The sequence below is a fragment of the Pseudochaenichthys georgianus genome, chromosome 6 (genome assembly GCF_902827115.2).
Source record: "Pseudochaenichthys georgianus chromosome 6, fPseGeo1.2, whole genome shotgun sequence".
Taxonomy (NCBI): Eukaryota; Metazoa; Chordata; class Actinopteri; order Perciformes; family Channichthyidae; genus Pseudochaenichthys; species Pseudochaenichthys georgianus.
The window spans coordinates 37,381,549-37,400,110 of NC_047508.1; the positions used below are offsets into that span (position 1 = coordinate 37,381,549).

General features: G+C 40.7%; 1 protein-coding gene across 1 annotated transcript; it reads right to left on the minus strand.

Moving 5' to 3' along the window:
* Positions 1 to 2,170: 2,170 nt before the first annotated feature.
* On the minus strand, positions 2,171 to 18,002 carry LOC117448116 (high mobility group protein 20A-like). The gene is given in 9 exon segments (XM_034085246.2): positions 2,171 to 2,278; positions 2,280 to 2,308; positions 5,885 to 6,100; positions 6,347 to 6,422; positions 8,441 to 8,478; positions 9,981 to 10,113; positions 11,686 to 11,895; positions 12,005 to 12,094; positions 17,923 to 18,002. Coding segments are annotated over 8 exon segments (876 nt in total). The 5' UTR covers positions 12,071 to 12,094; positions 17,923 to 18,002.
* Positions 18,003 to 18,562: the final 560 nt, after the last annotated feature.

Consider the following 18,562-nt stretch of genomic DNA (forward strand, 5'->3'; position numbering starts at 1 on the left):
AGACTGGAAGATATCTCGGTTCAGATTAGAAAACTGCTTTTCAGGTAAGTATCCAATTATAGAAATGTTTTACTTACACCAACAATAAATGGATGGCTATGGCATGAATTTTGCTACATTTCTGTTTAATTTGTGTTGTATTGCATCTGAAATTGTCGTTGTTATTACTTGATCACATATGGCATATGACTTAATGTCATCTCTCGCAAATGATGTTAGTTTAGTTAAGTGTTTTTGTCTTAGTCTAGTGATGTTCCCCTTTATTTTTGAAGAGTAACCTTCCCTCTCGTTTCAGATACCCTGACCTCCCTTCTTGTGTGTCTCCCACTCCTGTGATTGTCGCCCGCCCCTGATTGTTTCCACCTGTTCCCCATTACCTGGTGCATTTATTGTCCTCGTCTCCCTTTGTCCTGTGCCAGTTTTTGTCTCGTTCCTGTGACAATCAACCAGCGTATCATGCCAGGAATACTCCCAGGCAGAGCTTTGAGCCACGTCTTGTCTAAGTATTTTGTTATTCATGCTCCTAGTGTGTTTCCTCATTAAGAGTGATTTGGTTTTGTTAGTTTTTTCCTCATTGAGATTTTTTACACTTTTTTTGTTAAATCCTGTGTGAGTCGTGCATTTGAGTTCAAACCCGTTTATTCAGTCGTAAACTTAATCCTCAACAAGAAAGTTTGGGAGATGATACAAGATCAAACTTAACTTTGGGAGTGTAATAATCGCATAATCTTAATATTTTTACTTTTCGACTTAAAAGGAGATTTAAGTCAACGGTGTGATCACATTTTGTTCTGCTGCCTCAGTGGCCAGAAAAAAATCTGAAGCTATTCATCCATCGAGACAGTATATCACAGCTAAAAGTGTAAGAAATTACGTGATAATAGTGTTTCTGGATATCAGGATTTGGAAGAAATAAATTGTGATGAATGATTATTGTACGTGCTCGGCTGAAGTCTTTGCGGTGTCTGGCTCCAGTGCACACATGGCCAACACGCAGGAGAACACGCCGACGCAATAGCGTGAGCAGAGATAGACTGCGCAAAATATACAGATAGCAGGAGACAGAGGACAGCCACGGTCAGATAGGAAAACATTCAGGATCTGGATCAGTCTTATGCGACAATGGAAACTGAACTAAAGAGAACATTTGAAACTTTAGCAGTCTGCGTGATCTGCCTGCAGGGAGGGGCGGGCCGGCCCTGCGAGTAAAGTTACGAGTAAAGTAACGAGTTACTTTATGTAGAGAGTAACGAAGTAGTGTAATATATTACTTTTTTTTTTAAAGTAATATGTAATATATTATTTTTTTTAGTAACGCCCCATCTCTGCTGAAATGTTACATTATAAATGTGTAGTTCAGGACCATGGACAATGCAGCTTCCTTGCATTGACAGTTCTCTGTGCTGAATTTCCTTTGTCTCATTTTTAATGTTGTGACCTGTCTGGTTTAAATGAGTGTGTTGCTGCTTTGATGAAGCCTAATTTGATAACGTTTCAAATTAATTTCTGAAATATTTCGTTAATAAATATTTCATGAGTAATATAGTTGTCTTTGTCACATTTTATTTGGCATTAGTACATAATTATGCACATAATACAGATATTTTACATGATATGAGTGATAACACGTGTTATAAGGGCTATTTTGCACAATAGGTGTGCCTTGAGATTTTTACTTGTCCTTTGGTGTGCCTTGGGCACAAAAAGTTTGGGAACCACTGCATTAGATGATGCAATAATGTAAAGTAGGGCTAGGTAATATGTTCATATTATGTCAATACTGTGATGTGAAGATAAATATCTATATGTATTTTGCATATTGTAATAGCTCATGGGACCTTTCATGGTTTTTAAGGCTAAATAACAATACAGTATTTTTCTAAATTTCGACTGTTATCGCTGATTTATTATTTTCCTTTACCCACTTAGCCAATACAACTAATGATTATTATTACAAATGTTGCTGTTGGCCCAATGACCCAGACTCAAAATTGGCCTCAGACCCTTTTAAACTCTATCTTCAATAAAGTCAATGGAGGCCAAAGAAAAAATCGAGATATTCATCAGAACTATTGTAACATTCGATTTTCTCTATATCAACCAGCCCTTAATGTAAATCGATCATCTGCAGCTCTAAAGTCTACTAAAGTCATGAAAGGAACAGCGTCTCTCACCTGTCCAGACGGTTGACCACGTCCCTCACAGTGTTGATGAGATTCTCGTGCTCCTGGGGGCAGCTGACGATGATGCTGTGGAGCTTCTTCATGTAGGAGTCGATGGCTGTCCAGAGTGGGCGTCTCTCCACTCGCTGTAGGACAACAATGAAGGATATTAGTACTCAAACATAAGTACTTGGAATGGTCTTTAGCTGAAAGATCCCTCATAGGACGGCACAAACCGTTAAAAGTATATTCATTCATACCCACTAAATTGTCTTAAGAAATCATATTACTAAGTTATAATTTACTTCTAATTACTGATAAACCTTGAATAAGCATTTGTGTTTACAGTTATGGGCATTTTATATTTGGATATTTTGGACAATGCCAGAAATAAATATGACAATTCCATCAGAATACGATTTGATTCAAGCACAACACTACCTCTACTACTACTAGGTGCTGTTGCTTGCAAACACATCAAAGGATATCCCGTAGTGTATTCAAATATTTAATAGTGAGCATGTTTAATGACCGGTATATCAAGTTTCAATTGTAGTTAACCTTTGTAAAGTAAGTTAATAACTGGAAATGGCTCATTTACCGTGATAACAAAAGCAATCAAAGGAAAGCCTTTCACTCGGAACAAGCTTTGATGTTATCAGTAATTAATTTATAGACACTTTTTCTGAAATGAATAGTGCCCACGGAGCTGTCCCTGAGGCTAGGTTTAAGTGGATTTTGCAATCATCTTTCATTGTCAAGCTCTTATGAAATAATTCCAGTACTGTTTGCAGAATCCGTCTCTGCTGTGCGAGCAAGAAATTCAAATAGGTGTGGAGGGAAGAATTATAAGAGAAAACCTGTGGGGGTGAGCTCAGCACGGGTTCTCTGTGTGCAGAAAACAAGTAGGAACAAAGTGAGAGAAAACATTCTTCAAATGTAAATGATAAGGTTAAAATTAAGAAAAGACCAAAGCCTGAGTACACGGTAAAAGTCTCTTAAAGAACAGCAAATACACTCGAGCGGAGACGTTATGAACACTCCTACATTATCATTCATGTCTCAATTTAAAAATCTGACCTTGTTGCAAATAGTTTACTACAGTATTCATGTCAAGGGATGCATTACTGGTATGGGGTATTAAGACAAAAGTGGTTTATATTGGCACTGATCAATATCAGCAGGCCCAAGAGCCAAATTGCTCACTTTGAGAAATAAATGAAATCAATTTCATTTTCCTACACACAGCAGAATGTTGATTAAAAATAAATATTTATTGCTGTGAGTTTCCCAAAACGAATGCTCTTATTCTAGACCGTCGTGACAGAGGAGACATGAACTCTCCATCAGCAAATATCTGCAAACTCAGGAGGCTGCAGTTGTGCCAGCCTAATGAGTCGTCTAGGATAGTGCCGAGTCATTCATCGTCTTTTTATTGAAACAAAAGAACAACAACAAATACAAAAATTACTATCTCAAAATGTCACTTGTTCCAAATTAGGTGGAATAACCCTTACATGTATATGAAAAAGTGAAAAGTGCTAGAAAAATGTCCTCGGATAGAACGATAAACAATGTTGTTTTAAGAAGAATGCCTTTTTTCATGTGTATCCTGTTCACATGACATTTTATTAGGAATACTTTCACATAAAACGTGAAAACTATGCAGCGAAAAATCATCGTCATTTTCAGAAACAAGGTCGATTTTTCTCAGTTTTTTTCATCAACCAATCACGTTGTACGAAATGGGTATGCAGGGCTCTCGACTAACTTTTTTCCCCATCCTCCGGGAACCGTCCCGAAATACAATCCAAGCCGTCCCGAAATGAATGTGGACCGTCCCGATTTTTTTTTCTTTTTTCTACATTATCATTCGTTAAAATCATTCAAAGTGACCTTTAACATAAATAAAACATCATACAAATCATTAGATGATAATTCATCAACCTTTTTATTTTAGTAAATCATTCAATCACATAAACAAAGGCCAAATATATTTAAACAAACGAGAAAATTACTCTAATATTGAATCCAATCAAGTCCCATCCAATTATCAAAAAAAATCCAACACTGTCCTGAAGACAGAACCCAGAGTAACCACTAACCAGGATGACAGTCTGTAACACAGTCAGGAGACCTTTACGAACTGCCCCGCCCCCTCGCACATAGATGGGACAGAGAGATCTCACCTGGATTGGAAAACTCGAAAATACATAATCGACGCATGTTTTAGTCTTATTGCATATTAGAAACGGAGTTGGTGAAACTAAAACTGCGATATAATGTGTTTGTAGCAATAACACATATGACATATATTTTTTAAATGTCTCCTGTACCGATAAAAAGTCTGATAACGTCGGAGCTTAACGTTACCACTGTCTTTAATAATTCCGGCCCGGGGCCCGTTTAATACCGGGGCTTGGTACCCATCCCTACATGGGGAGAGGCAGCATATTGCTAAGGACTAAATACGATGGAGGGTTCTCATCTCAGCCTTATTACTCATAGGGGATGAAGAGGAGTAAGTAAATAAAGAGGCCGGCGCTCCAGGGTCTGGTTCTGCTGTGCGTTTTTGTGATGTAACGGTAAAACATTTCAGAATTCCTCCACGGGATGCCATTGTCATTGTACATCACTCAACCCGCGAAATACACACACTCAGTACATAGCTAGACCCAGAGCCATATTATATTAATCTGGCTAGACCATAGAGAGCGCGAATTTGCGGACCAGGAATTCGCGGGCACAGCCATTTCGCGGGTTGCTAAATGTTTTGTGCGTGTGTAAGTTTATGTTGACAAGGAGGTTTAATAACTGTGTGCTACACAAAACGTGCAGTCGGTTTCATTTTCATCGCCGTTTGTAGTAGAGTTAGCAGGATATTTTTATTTTAACTCTCGCCCCAAATTCGTCCCAAAATTATTTTTTATCCTCCCCGACACTTTTTTTTCCGGCCCCGGGACGACGGGACGTCCTTAAGCTCGAGCCCTGGGGTATGAATGAATAGCTTTTTTTTTTTTAATTATAAAACAACTACCGTACTTTTCGTATTATAAAGCAGCTAAATTGTCCGTCTGTCTTGCTCTCGTTCTGTCTCTCGGTTCCACTTTTACTTTGGCGCGCTACCTGTCTCACTCTTTTCCGGCCTCCAGCTTTTCCTGCTGGAGCCCGCCGCTTAAAGGTGGCGGGCGCGGACCGGTCATAGAGCCCATAGTGTTAAAGGTGGTTAATTTTACCTGTAAAATCCATAGATTTAGGAGGTTCCCTAGTGGCCGTTAGCCATACAAAAAAAAATGGGGAAAAAAGTCGCGGCTTATAGTCCGAAAAGTACGGTACATGCTGGTTAACTTTGCTTCTCCTTTCAACCTTGACAAAAGCAGCGCATACAAGAAGCACTTCCATTAACTTCCATGATAAAATCCTGACACATTATGATATATTTAAAGTCAAACTTTTCCCCCGTGTGAAAAGGCCTTGAGAGTTTTTTTGTGCCATGTTTGAAACTGGGATTCAGAATCAGAATACCATCATTAGTCCCACAGAGGGGACATGTACATTGTTACAGCAGAAAAGAGCCAAAGACAGCTTAATGTTACCGAAGAAGCATACATAAAAAAGTATTAAAGTTAAAAATTATAATAAAAAAGTTACACAATTTACAAAATACACATCCTGTAACAGTTCTGAGTGTTTAGCAGCCAGACAGTGATATGGATCCTCACCTGGCAGAGGCACGGAGGAGAAGCTGGAGGTGAGCGCCTGTCTCAGGGTCTCCAGGTGCTGGTGGAGCAGCCCGTTGCGTCCCCTCTCCTGCATCACGTCGCCCTCCAGCCTCTCCACGGCGCCGCGCATGCTCTCCACGTGTTTCTGCAGCGCCGCGTTACGCTCCTCGTACTCCATGTTGGTCTTTCGCAGCTGCCGCATCTCAGCCTCGCGCGCTGTTGTACACAAACACACAGAGAAAGCGGGGGACACAGCGGCATTCATATTTAATCTGCTTGAGAGAGGTGTGCTCTTTTCAAAGTTCAGAGCGTCGCTGAGTTTGTGGAAGTATTCTGGGAGCACTTTTAAACAAAGTTATCTTGAGGTAGCCATGAACACGTTTAGAAACACTTAGACGAATGGATGTTTGAAAAAGTTACAGTGCGGCAACAAACCGAGCTGGCTGAGTTGAAGCACTTTACCTTTGCTGTGGTTGAGGAACTCCTCGGTGAAGATCGGTATGTCGAACACAGTTCTGTCCTTCCCTTCACCCTCCTTCTGTTGATCAGAGACAGAAAGGGGATAAGCTGAAGAGAGAACACACCGACAGTGAGAGCTGGTCATTTATCTATGTGGTTGGTAGGTGGGTGGGTAATTGATGTTATACCTTGCCACAGGGGAAATACAGTGATACAATTTAAGAAATGAGGAAGGCAAAGTAATTTCATCAGCAGTGCTGCTAAGATATCAAAGGCCTTGAAATGGTTCGCAATCAAATTGTGTTTCACAAAGACACAGCGCAGGTTTACTCCTTCCTCTGAAAGAACGCATCGTCCTTTCTCATTTCATAACATGATGAAATGTATGCTGAATCCCGTGTGCTTTGAAATCTGTGGAGGGGGAATCCACGCAGGGATGCTGATTCCAAAAAAAGTCACCTTGACCATAACCCCTCAGCAGAATGCTATAAGCCTCACAAAGGCAGAACTTAATACAAATGAATGACACACTTATCAAAAGCAAGTGTTTGGATTAGGAACACAAACACAGCACCAAAGAGGATTAATGCAGCTTTAGTGATGTAACAATAAGCATTTAATGGGTTGAGCAAGAGGAGGGCTAACAAAGCAGATTTAGTTTCCTGGGTGAGAAAATAACAGAAAACCATGGTAACACAAACTCAAAATAAATTCAAATTGTGCCTTTTTTCACACCCAGGAAACTAAATGTGTTAATATCAGGGACGTGCATAGACATTTGGAGGGGCTATTGCTCTAAACTAGAAAAAGGGCCGCCCCCCTGAAAACGTAAGAACTTTTTATTAAAAAAAATAAAAAAATTAAAACATGGGAAAAAAATTGTTTGCGGTCCATATCTCATTAACATATCTAATGTTAGTAACTGTTAAAGATAAAATGCGGACAATTCTGTTTTAATCTAGTTTGACCATTGTAACTGCTGTGCCTTAAATAAAATCACTAATTGATTAAACCAGTTCAATACGCATTATTCTTATTCTTATGATTCATTATGAGCGCAGTAACGGTAAGGTATCTAATTACTTATGTATTTAGTATTCCATGACTTAATAACAGAGATGGTCAAACTAAAGTAGAGACATGGCAGAAATCCTACAATGAAGCGGGACAGTGAAGTGTTCCCCCGTATGTGAGAGAGGGCGATCAAGAAAAGAGAGCGAGGGAGTTTACGGAGCAGATGAAAAGACACAGAAAGACAGAAACACAATAACAAGTATATTTAGGTTTTTTTTTTTTGTGAATAGCCGACGGTGTCAAGAGGAAGTAAAGTCCCTGGTTTGTCCCCTATACTCTAACTGCCATGAGAAAACTCAAAATCAATTTAAGCATATTTAAAAACAGGAACATTTCCGGGGACAGATGGACCCGGGGATTTGCCACCAAAGCCAGGCAGGCACATGATCACCATAGCCATATGAGGCCGGACCGGACTCGGAGGACTTTCCTTTGCTTTCAGCTGTCAGATTGTAAACAAAGTCACGTGACTGGGGGCAGATGACAGCGCTGACAAGGTGTGTTTTATCGCAGCGAGACTCAACAATACTAATTGTGGGCTTATCATGTTTATTCGGCCACAACAGAAAAAAAAGACTTACGCTCTCCAGAGGGGCAGGTCAGCAAAAAGTTCAAAAGGGCCGTTGCCCGGGCAACATTAGCCCGTACCTGTGCACGTCCCTGGTTAATATTACCTGCCAGCACTTTTGCTATCCTGTTGTGTATACAGTACATTTCATATTTATGGGACCATGTATGCAACAACATGTATATACAGTAACACATATACCTGGATGTACTGTATCCTTATCTGCACTTTATCTACTCTTTGTACTAATTTGGTTTGATGCAAACTGAAATTCGTGGTAATCTAATCTAATAATATTTGCATGAGTTCACTTTTAAAGTCAAAACAAACCGCTTCTATTGTATTCTAACCATGTGAATCTTTTAGATCGATGTTGTGAGATTTCCTTGCGTGGACAGGAATCTATTTTATTCTCAGAGACAGTGATCGTGATCGGGCGGGAAAGAGTTACTGACCTCGTGAAGAGCTTCGTTGGCTACCTGGTGCCCAGCATCTGGAGAGGAAGGAAAGAGAGAGGACAGAGGATGATTCATGATTCCCCCGACGCAGCGAGCTTTTACTACTTTGTGAACAGATCACTGAATGAGAGCAATACAAAAAGCCCATCTCCGCCCTCTCCTTTGTGGTTCACCTGAAACAGAGCAGATCATCTACTTTAGGAATTGTTTGCCAAGGTAGAGCTGTTTGTCGTCGACATTTTTGAAACTGAAAATTAAGACCATGTGTTGTGCGAGAACAGTCACGGCTCCTCGGCCTCAGATTACACTCCAACTCTTAACGGGAACTGCCATGAACTCCAAAAGTACCTCTTTTCTCGGCCACATTTACATCGACTGAGGAAAGCAAATACTGAGTGTTGACTTTCAACACTAAATAAGGCATGTATTCATATGATATAATCAAACCCTGCAACCATTTGCCTTCTTAGCCTTATTTATTTTATAAACACTGACATCTTGTATCAAATTGAAGCAGCAACACGAGCAACCAAACAAACCAACATCATTACCAGATCATGAACCAAAAGTCCGCACTGAAATAGGGAGGAGGGCGTTCAGTTACGCTGCTCCTGCGGCTTGGAACCAGCTGCAAGTTGAGCTGAAAGTCAGAGAGCTGGTCTCTTTAAACAAACTCAAAGCTACTCCAACTGACCTTGAATCAGCCGCTGTGGCCGTAAATGCTTTGGCTAGCTGTTGTGTGACTGTGTTGTGACTGTGGGTTTTAAAATGTGCTGTAACTGTGCTGTTACCATTCCTGGGCCAGGACGCTCTTGAAAAGGATATTTTAAATCTCACTGAGACCTATCCTGGTTAAGTAAAGTTAAAATTAAAATAAATTAAAATGTAGTGGTTTGGTGCCTTGCTCACTGGCATCTTTATGCTTAAAACCAAATGTTTAAGAACATTACAAGTACATACCTGTATTTATTTCTTAATGTAAACTAACTTTAAAAGGAAAATAGACACACAACTACATAATCAATTGAGAGCTTCCTAAACGTATTCATCATATATTTATGTCCTTTTTAGTCGACCTGGAAGCAGTAGTCCACCAAATATAATAGCTGGTTGATCTGATTGTCACCAGATATATAACATTTTTATCTTGCCAACTGCTTTTCAAACAGCAGAGCTTTAATATGTTGGTGGGCTAACTGCCAGACTAGAAGGTTGTTTGAGCTAAAATGCTAATTGTGCTTTTTAGTTTTCGTATAATAATGATGTATTAAGACTGCGCACATTTTATTCGTTGTCCGTTATGAAACTATTTTTTCCACAACTCATTTGTCTTTAATTTAAACTTTGTGACATCCCTAAACATATCGTCACCTATGTGTGATCGTAATGGTTTGGTCCACCTGTTCAAAAGTATGCAGGGCTTTTTGATATCTTCAGTTGAAGTCATTGGGGCATTTTTATTGGAGGTGACGTCGCTACACTAGTTTTAATGGTTGATTCTACTCGACCCCCTGCTGCCTCTCTACCCAGACCTCACCTCCCCTGTGTCGCTTGCCTTTCTGCTTCTCCTGAACCTTCCTGGTGAAATGTTTGTAGGCCTCCGTCTTCTGGTACTTCTCCAGCTCCTGCATGTAGCGCTCCTTATCTCGCTCCGCCTCATCCAAGTATCGCTGCAGAGAGAAGAAAGAAAGGTGAGGAGAGTTGGAAGGACTCAGTCAAATATGAGGGTTTGGAGAGTTCTTTATCTTATCAGGATTAGTTTCTTTCAAAAGGCAAAAAACTGTCATTTCCAAAATTAATAACCTACTGTAATACGAGGCTTAAAACAGATTAAAGCATCTTGTATTATCATTAGTTTGGGAATTAGAGGAAACACTTCTAAATCCATCTTTGAGCAAAGACCTGGTGCCAGGAAAGTGGATCCGACTGAGCTCTGAACTCGTGGTTTAACAATTAGATACACATCAGCAGAAAGCTCTCAGGCTCTATCCAGCCTTTGCTTTTCAAAACAAAACATTTCCTAATCTTCTTCTTGAAAGAGAGCCAAGAAAAGCAGCACACTGATAAAGCACTAGCTATTTCGCTAGCAGACCAAGTTGATGCATTTTGATAAAAGAACATGTGGAAACGCATAATCATTTTGTTGATTCATGATCTGTCATTTTGTTTTTAAAGGCCACCGAAAGTTCCCCGTGGTTGAATCACAATATCATCCCTCAGATATCTTTGAAGTGGAATATCAAATTGTTATGAAAAATCTGCCTGAACTCGACTGTTTTTCTCTCAGCAACTTCATCCCTTTGTATTCTTTTTCTGTTATTCTTGCATCCCAGTTGAGGGCGTATCTAGGACACAATACAAGATGCCATCAAGTATGGCAAAACAATCTGTAAAGGATGTCAAACTAGCAAACACAGCCATGTATAAGTCAGTGTTTTGTCAGCTCTGAAACAGTGACACCATGGACTCAACAGGCTTTTGTTCCGACACGCTTTTGTGGACAGGGAAAAAGAGATAAGGTCTCTGCTGGTTTGAGAGTGGTAAATGTGGCTTCAGTGCTTAAGTGCTGGCAGGTTGCAGCTGAACATTTCTGTCCGGCGCTTTGGGGCACCGTTGGAGCGATTACTGAAAGTAATGACAATTAAAAATCCATCACTTTGATAATCAAACACTGAACAGATTTAGCTGCTGGCTGTCCTGCCTCTGGTCTGTTGATTCCCTCATCGCTGCTTTTTCAAAACCGATATCATCTTAGTTAGCTCCCTTTGTTGCATTCATATTTACAGTATAAAAACTGATGAAGACGTTGATGTTTCCATGGGAACATTTAAACAGAGTAATACACAAAATTGACTATGGGAGAGAGGTCCCGCCCCTCAGCCTATAACGTACAATATGTTGGAGCGCTAGCCAATAGAAGCACAAGGGTTACATAGTGATGTCACTATATTACATAAGTAATCAAAGAGTCCAATGTGTGTAGGAGAGAAACCTTGGTAAGATGTTAGCCTTTGCAGACCATTATCATGCACAAAAACCTATAACTCACGACAGGAAAGGGCAAACTCCAGTCTTCTAAATCTTACTGCGAATGTTTCAAAAATGAAAATTCCCTCTAATATTGTGAATTATACTGCAATTGGAATATCAGACAAAAATGTTTGTAATTAGTCATTTATCCAACCCTCATTGACACATGATTCCTCACAGTTGTTTTCTCAGTCTGGATCTTCCTCACTGACCTGCTTCTCCTCGGGGGGCAGCTTGCTCCACTCGTTGCCCAGCATCCTGGTGATCTCTGGGAAGGGCACGTCCGGACGCTCGGCCCGAAGCTGCTCCCGTCTGTCGTTCATGAAGCGGACGTAGCCCGTGAGGGGGGCCTTGGGTGCGTTGCTGTCCTTCATCGGCTTCTTCCTCTTCCTCCCCTTGGTCCAGTTGCCACGTCGGGGCTTCTGCAGAGATGACAAAAACAGAGATGTGTTTAAGCTTCAGGTAGCAGTCCTGTGTGTTATGTAATGGCAGGACACTCATTGGAGTTTGAATTGGAAGTCCAGCTCTTACCTCGTCTCCATTTCTCTGGCCGTTGTTGTCGGCGTTGGCTCCAGGAGAGGCGGTCTGCTCCTCCATGACCACGATGACTACGGTGAAGATCTGGGGGAAAGAACAGAGGGAGATGTTAGAATAGGAAACTTCTCAAACCAGTAGGATGAAAGCTCGACGTGAGACAAAGACATTGTTCTGAAAGTCACAAGTAAATTTCAATTATCGCAAAATATGCCCTTTCATTGACCAACTCATAGTCTTTGTGCTCAAAGAAAATATCTATTCTTCTGTATAATTTTTTCCAAATGGGCTCAGTGACAAAGAATTTATTTTCCATGGTTGTTTCCTGCAGCTTGATTGGAGGCTGTTGGATTGTTTCAAATAAAGTTGATCTGGCGTATTAAGTGTTGACTTGAACAAATAGCCTTAATGTTAGTGATTCAGGAAATGAAAAGAAAGTCATTTATTTGTGGCCAGCTTGCGGGAAGGTAATTACGTTTTTTTCATTCAAAAGGCAAAAGTCCAAGTGAAGTCACCACTCATGAGTCATTGGCTCCAGTCTGGTTTCTAGTCTTTGTTTTTTGCTCATCTCTGGTTAGAGCTACACACTTTCCTACCATATATGATCTTGAAAGGTCATCCATTAGTTAAGGTAAGGCTTGTCACCTGGAGGAGTCAGATAAACTGAGACACACATTTTATCCCGATGAATGTGAATGAAGCACTTTGAGACAGGGTTTGAGCGAAACGCGGATTGTTGAATTGTCAATCATCAGTATTGTACGCTATCGCTTTTCCGCAAACTCCTGCCAATCTTGGCTCCAAACGTGCTCTTGGCCAGTCACACTTCCTCTAATAGAAATGAGCAATTTAATGAAACAAAACAACAACACCCCCACTCCTTAGATGCTATTTTAGCCTATTTTCAACAAAAGGAAGTAGCTGTTGAACTGTCACTTGGAAGAAAACAGCTACATCTCAAAAATCTCTGGGAAATAAAATCTGTTCTCTAGCTGAACTTCTGTTCAAACTACGCTTTCAAGAGAGTCGTGTTGTGGACAGATTTTTTTTTTTTACTAGTTATATCATAGCTTGAAACACATTTTTACTACTAACTACTTTTCAGAGTTCCCGTTAGCCGGTAATTACCGGACTATGACCGGTAAAATATGCTGAAGACCGGCAAATCTAAATCTCTCCGGTCAAAGTGTCCGGTCAAAATAATTTCTGCTTAGCGCAATACCGCATCAGTTGCGCAACTTGCCCACTTATGTGACAGACAAAAGAGTATGTGACAGACAAGAAGAGTCCATTCTAATGTCTAACACTTAATGAGGAGAAAGAGATGTCCTGTGTGGGTTGATTGTGCGTTGATCTGTTGGTAATGCCTCGGGGTTCCGGTGGGCATGTAAACAAATGCATAATGCTGCGCTATACTTTGCGGCCTCACCCGGTTGCATAGCGACGCTTATTGTTTAGGTGTCTTTTGATAAGCAGGTATTCCTATCATTAGCTAGATCTGATCGATATGGACATAAACGCGAGTAAAGTCTAATCTGACGGGAGAGAGAGATCAGCTGCTGCTGACGAGTCGACACGCAGCTCTGCGTGATCACATGCAGCGGTGAGCGGAACAAAACACACTAGTGATGGCAAAATGAAGCTTTGAATGAAGCGTCGAACCACTTGGACAATTGTGTCGGAAATAGGTTCATTTCTCGAAGCTTCAGTTACAGCGACCTCTCCTGGCGAAGTGCAAGGCTGCAGTAGGTTTAACGTATCTTTGCCTTGAAAAATATTCGATGCACACACACACTAAGACTGAATATCATGTTCTATTTGCAATTAAAGATTGATAATTGTGTGTATTGGGTTATTGAGAAGAGACTAGAGAGTGCTGGACATTTTTTTGGGAGGAGAGGGCCTTTTATCAGTTATTAAAGTATTAAAGTTGAAAAGCAAGGATTAAAAGTACATCCATTCCGGGCTTTGAACCAGCTGCGCAGAGGACATCGCTGCATCCTGGCCGCCGGCTCTACCCACTGGGCTATCTATTCCTTAGACCATTGAAGTGTTTTTATATTACTCATTTTCTTTTTGTTCACAGCTTCTCCACATTTCGAAGTGTTTCCCGAGCCAGAACGACCTATCTTTCTTCCTGGCTTGCTCTATAATGATCCAATTCAAATGCAATGCCAACAACAACTCAACAGCAACAACGCAAACTACGACAACAACCCACACATTGCGCATTGTTTAGAGTGGTTATAAAGTGTTGAAGCGCTCAAATTTGAAACTGTTTCAACCTGTCACCTGTCAGAATCGAGACGAGGCAGTGCATTGAGGCTGCAGCCACACGAGGACGAAAACGGTCGTTTGCGTTACTGTTTAGTGTCATATAGACCGTTCGGCCACACGAGGACGACCGAATACGGCACTAAACGACTGAGGAAACGATAACGGGTCCCAAGGTGGATAGAACGGCATACGCAACGCTCTGGGGTGTCCAACGGCTCCGTGTGTACGCCCTATACGATCATTTTCTGATAATGATGAGGCAATAGCCCCGCCTCTCCCCACCTCTGCTGCTCACCCCCGCGTCAAAGTAAACTGCACCCTGAATTCAGATTATTTATCTTTCTCTCGATATGGACCTAAACGCGAGTGAAGTCTAATCTGACAGGACGGAGACACGCAGCTCTGCTCACCTGCAGCTCCTCCCGCTGCAGCAAAACACACAAGTCAGATCATCACCCTTAGCTATTTTAATTACCTCTCAAACTCCCTAAACTAGTTATAAATATGTTTATTTTTACTGTCGACCGGGTCACTCATTTCTGGATCAGCTGCTGCATGAGACAGACACTGACGCTGTCCGAAGAGAGGGAGGGAAAAGAGAGGCTCCGTGTATTTTATTATTATATTATATAGAGTCGTTATTCATTTGTTTTAAAGCTCAATAAATAACAAAGAAGACCTTTGACCGGCACTTTTATAATTTTGTCCGGAAGATTTAAACTTTAATACACGCTGACTGGCGAAAAACTCTGCCCGGTTCCCTCGGCCCCCACCGCGGAGAATAAACAGAAGGGCAACCATGACAACCATGCTTCTTCGCTGCTTTGGTGGAGGAAGTTACAGCGCCACGTAGAGGCTCCTGCATATGTACTGCAGCTTCTCCAGCGGTTGGAGCTAAACGGAGCGGTCTCGTGTGGGCAGACACTATCCGGATAACTATTGCGTGTGGACGGAAGCTTGTTTGCGATTGCGTTTGCGTTAATCCTATGCGTTTAGCCGTTTTCGTCCTCGTGTGGCCGCAGCCTGAATCGCGTGAATGGACCGTGAACCAGTCAAGTGATTCATTCAGGAAATGAAGCAGTTGCTGGTTCGGACGTCACATGTCACGTGATTTGAAGCAGTTGCTGCTTCGGACGTCACATGTCACGTGATTTGAAGCAAGCTTCGAAGCACTGCTTCTATGAAATAGGAAGTCCAGGGTTGAAGCTCCGTTCGAAGCTTCAGTGGCCATCACTAAAACACACACTTCAGGTTCGAATATCACACGTAGCTATTTTAATGACCTCTCAAACTACCTAAACTAGTTATAGATATGTTTAGTTTTACTGTCGGCCAGTGTCGGGTGATGGTCACTCATTCTTTCACACACAGTGACGTCACGAGCTACCTACAATGCAACGTGCGCCATATATATATATATATATATATATATAAATACGCCATTTTCCTGGAGGTGCAAATATCCTGGAGGTGCTAATATAAACAGCTAGCTAACGTAGCCAGGCAGAGCGCACTAGATTTTTTTTCTGAATTAACGACTGAAGAAATCGCTGCATGTCTTCGGATTACATCTCTGGACTGGAGGGGTGTGCTCTAGGTCGTTACCAGCGTAAACTAGAGCTGTGTGGGTTGTCCGATTGCCCTTACAGACTGCCTGCAGACGTATGGAAAAACGACTCTCGAAAGTGGCCTTCGGTCGATTTTGGCAGCATCTACGTCTATCTTCTGGAAACACCAAGTGAATACCCCACTTGTCACAATAATATTATCATGCCATTGCATATATGTGGTATTTTAGAGTTGACTAGATATTGATTAAGCCAATAGACTAAGATATTCTGCTTGCACCTCGCGTGAAATGGCGCATACCGGAAGTACAGTGTCGCCCTCGGCCCAATACCCGTATGTGTGTGTGAAAGAATTACTGATCCGCGAGCTGCATGATACTGACGGGCTGCGTCAGTAAGTTACTGTACACTTTTGAATAGTTAATCTACTATAATTAGTTTGTTTAATATCGAATCATATTATTTTTTTTTAAAGCTCAATAAATAACAAAGAAGACCTTTGACCGGCACTTTTCAAATTTTGTCCGGAAGAATTCAACTTTAACGGACATGTTGACCGGCGAACAAATATTCTAACAGGAACTCTGCTTAGAATAATATTAGGTCAGTTATGAAACACAAAAAATCGAATAATTCTAAATTAATTCAGGAAGCACCTAATTAAAAATATACTGACTCAGGGCTCTTCCGGGCAAACAGCCCAGGTTGTGTTTTAACCTTTTGCCCCTCTTCTAAATAACTACGTGGGAAGCAAGCCTCTGTATCCTGGATGTGGTTTTGACCCATGTCACTAAGTACTGTGGGAAAAGTCACAGAGGAATTAGCCGTCTACCACAAAAAGCACTGTTGGGAAGAAAATGAGGGGGAAATTCCCCCAACAGCAGCATCAGTTCGGCAAGGTTTCTCTCTCATACTCTGTGATGCCTGAGGTCAGATTCTAGTGACACATCACAGTCATACAGATACTGACAAACACAAGGTGTGTCGCCTATTAAACAAACTGTACCAGCAGGTAGGGCTTTAAGATGCTGATGCTTAACTATGAATAAACACTCAAACAAACATGTAAAATACTTTATATTCCAAGTGTTTTGCTTCTCAAACCTCACAAATAAAAGCTATGCCATAGTACCCTCTGCTGGGTGAACGCACACAATACATGATACAATGATACATGGTTTAACGTGGACAGAGTACTACATCTCTACACTAAATGCTTCACTGTTTCTTAAGTTCACTTACACACAGAAAATGCGTTTATCTTTTAAGACTCCTCAAGCATTGCTCTGTATATTTAAATGATGATATATATGACTGTTTGCAAGCATTTAAATATTCCTATTCCAAGCTATGCATCCTATAATAGGCTGTTAGAAATACAAGGCAAACATAGACCTACAAACTGTGCTATCCTATACTTTAAATCCGAAAGAAATGGCTAAAGAAAAGTAATTAGCACATGTTGTTGTTATGTTAGCATTGAGCGTTGTTTATTGGTTGTAATAACGTTACTGTGAGGTCCTTAATGCTTCTGTATGAGCACCCAGTCAGCAGGGTTGAAAGCGTTGGTGTTAGCAAATGCTGTGTTAATATGGTAAGACAATATAGTCACACTCGTTAGTGAGTGGTCAGAATCTAATGTAACGTAGCAACGTATGTCATTTTTAAATCGGCAAACGTTTAAATGTCGATGATATTCTCACAATTGGTGTGAGCATTTTTATTAGCTAGCTTCGGTTATACAAATTAGCTAATGTCAGTGTTAACAGCTGCGGTGCATAAAATGCGCTTTTCACCATGTAGGACGGTCATTGACTGTCTTATATTAACCAACGGAAATGTTTAAAAGCAAAGACATATTGAAGATATCATCAGAAACAATCGTCTAACTCTAGGATATTGGACTGATGTTCCTAGCTAGCGTTAGCACTCAGTTAGCAAGCAGTCAGCTAGCATACGGGCACCTATTTTTTTGCTGTAGGTTACATTAACTCGTCAAGATGAGATTTCGTACTATGTTAACTGAAATATTGAATGTATATTTATCAAAATCATCGAATGAAAACTAACCTTAGATAACGTAATCCGTATCTCTACCTGTGCAAATGATGTTCCTAATCAAAACAATACAGCAGCAGCCTGGACATAGAATCAAACCACATAGACAGGCATGTAGCTAAGTTTATACTTAGTACTGCAAAAATGCTGCTATATTTTCCAGTATTTCCTAATAATGTATCGTGTTTGTGCTTCTTTAGAAATTAAAATAGAGAATGAATCACAGACACATCTGAAATGCATTGTAAATAGATACTGTAATATGTTGACTTTAACTGGATATATATGGATTCTACCTACTTATGGTACACACCAGAAACAGGAATATTATATTATTCAACATGATGTGCTTTGAAACGTCAATAGGAATAGGAACCAACCAATGAAAACACAAATAACCCTACACAATTGAATCCAACAGGACAATTAATTTAATTAGAGCAAACTGATCTGGATATTCTACTTCTATGGCCCCTCGTTGGTCATCATTTTCTTCGTGTATATAGACCAATGTCTTTAAGGGTGTTGCTGCCCCCTACTGTTATATTTACTAATTACATTTCTCAAATGTATTTCCATAGTTTCAAGATTCAAGGCTTTTTTTGTCATTCGTTCATAGCTACAGTGTAGTTATGTCGATAAAAAAATCTTA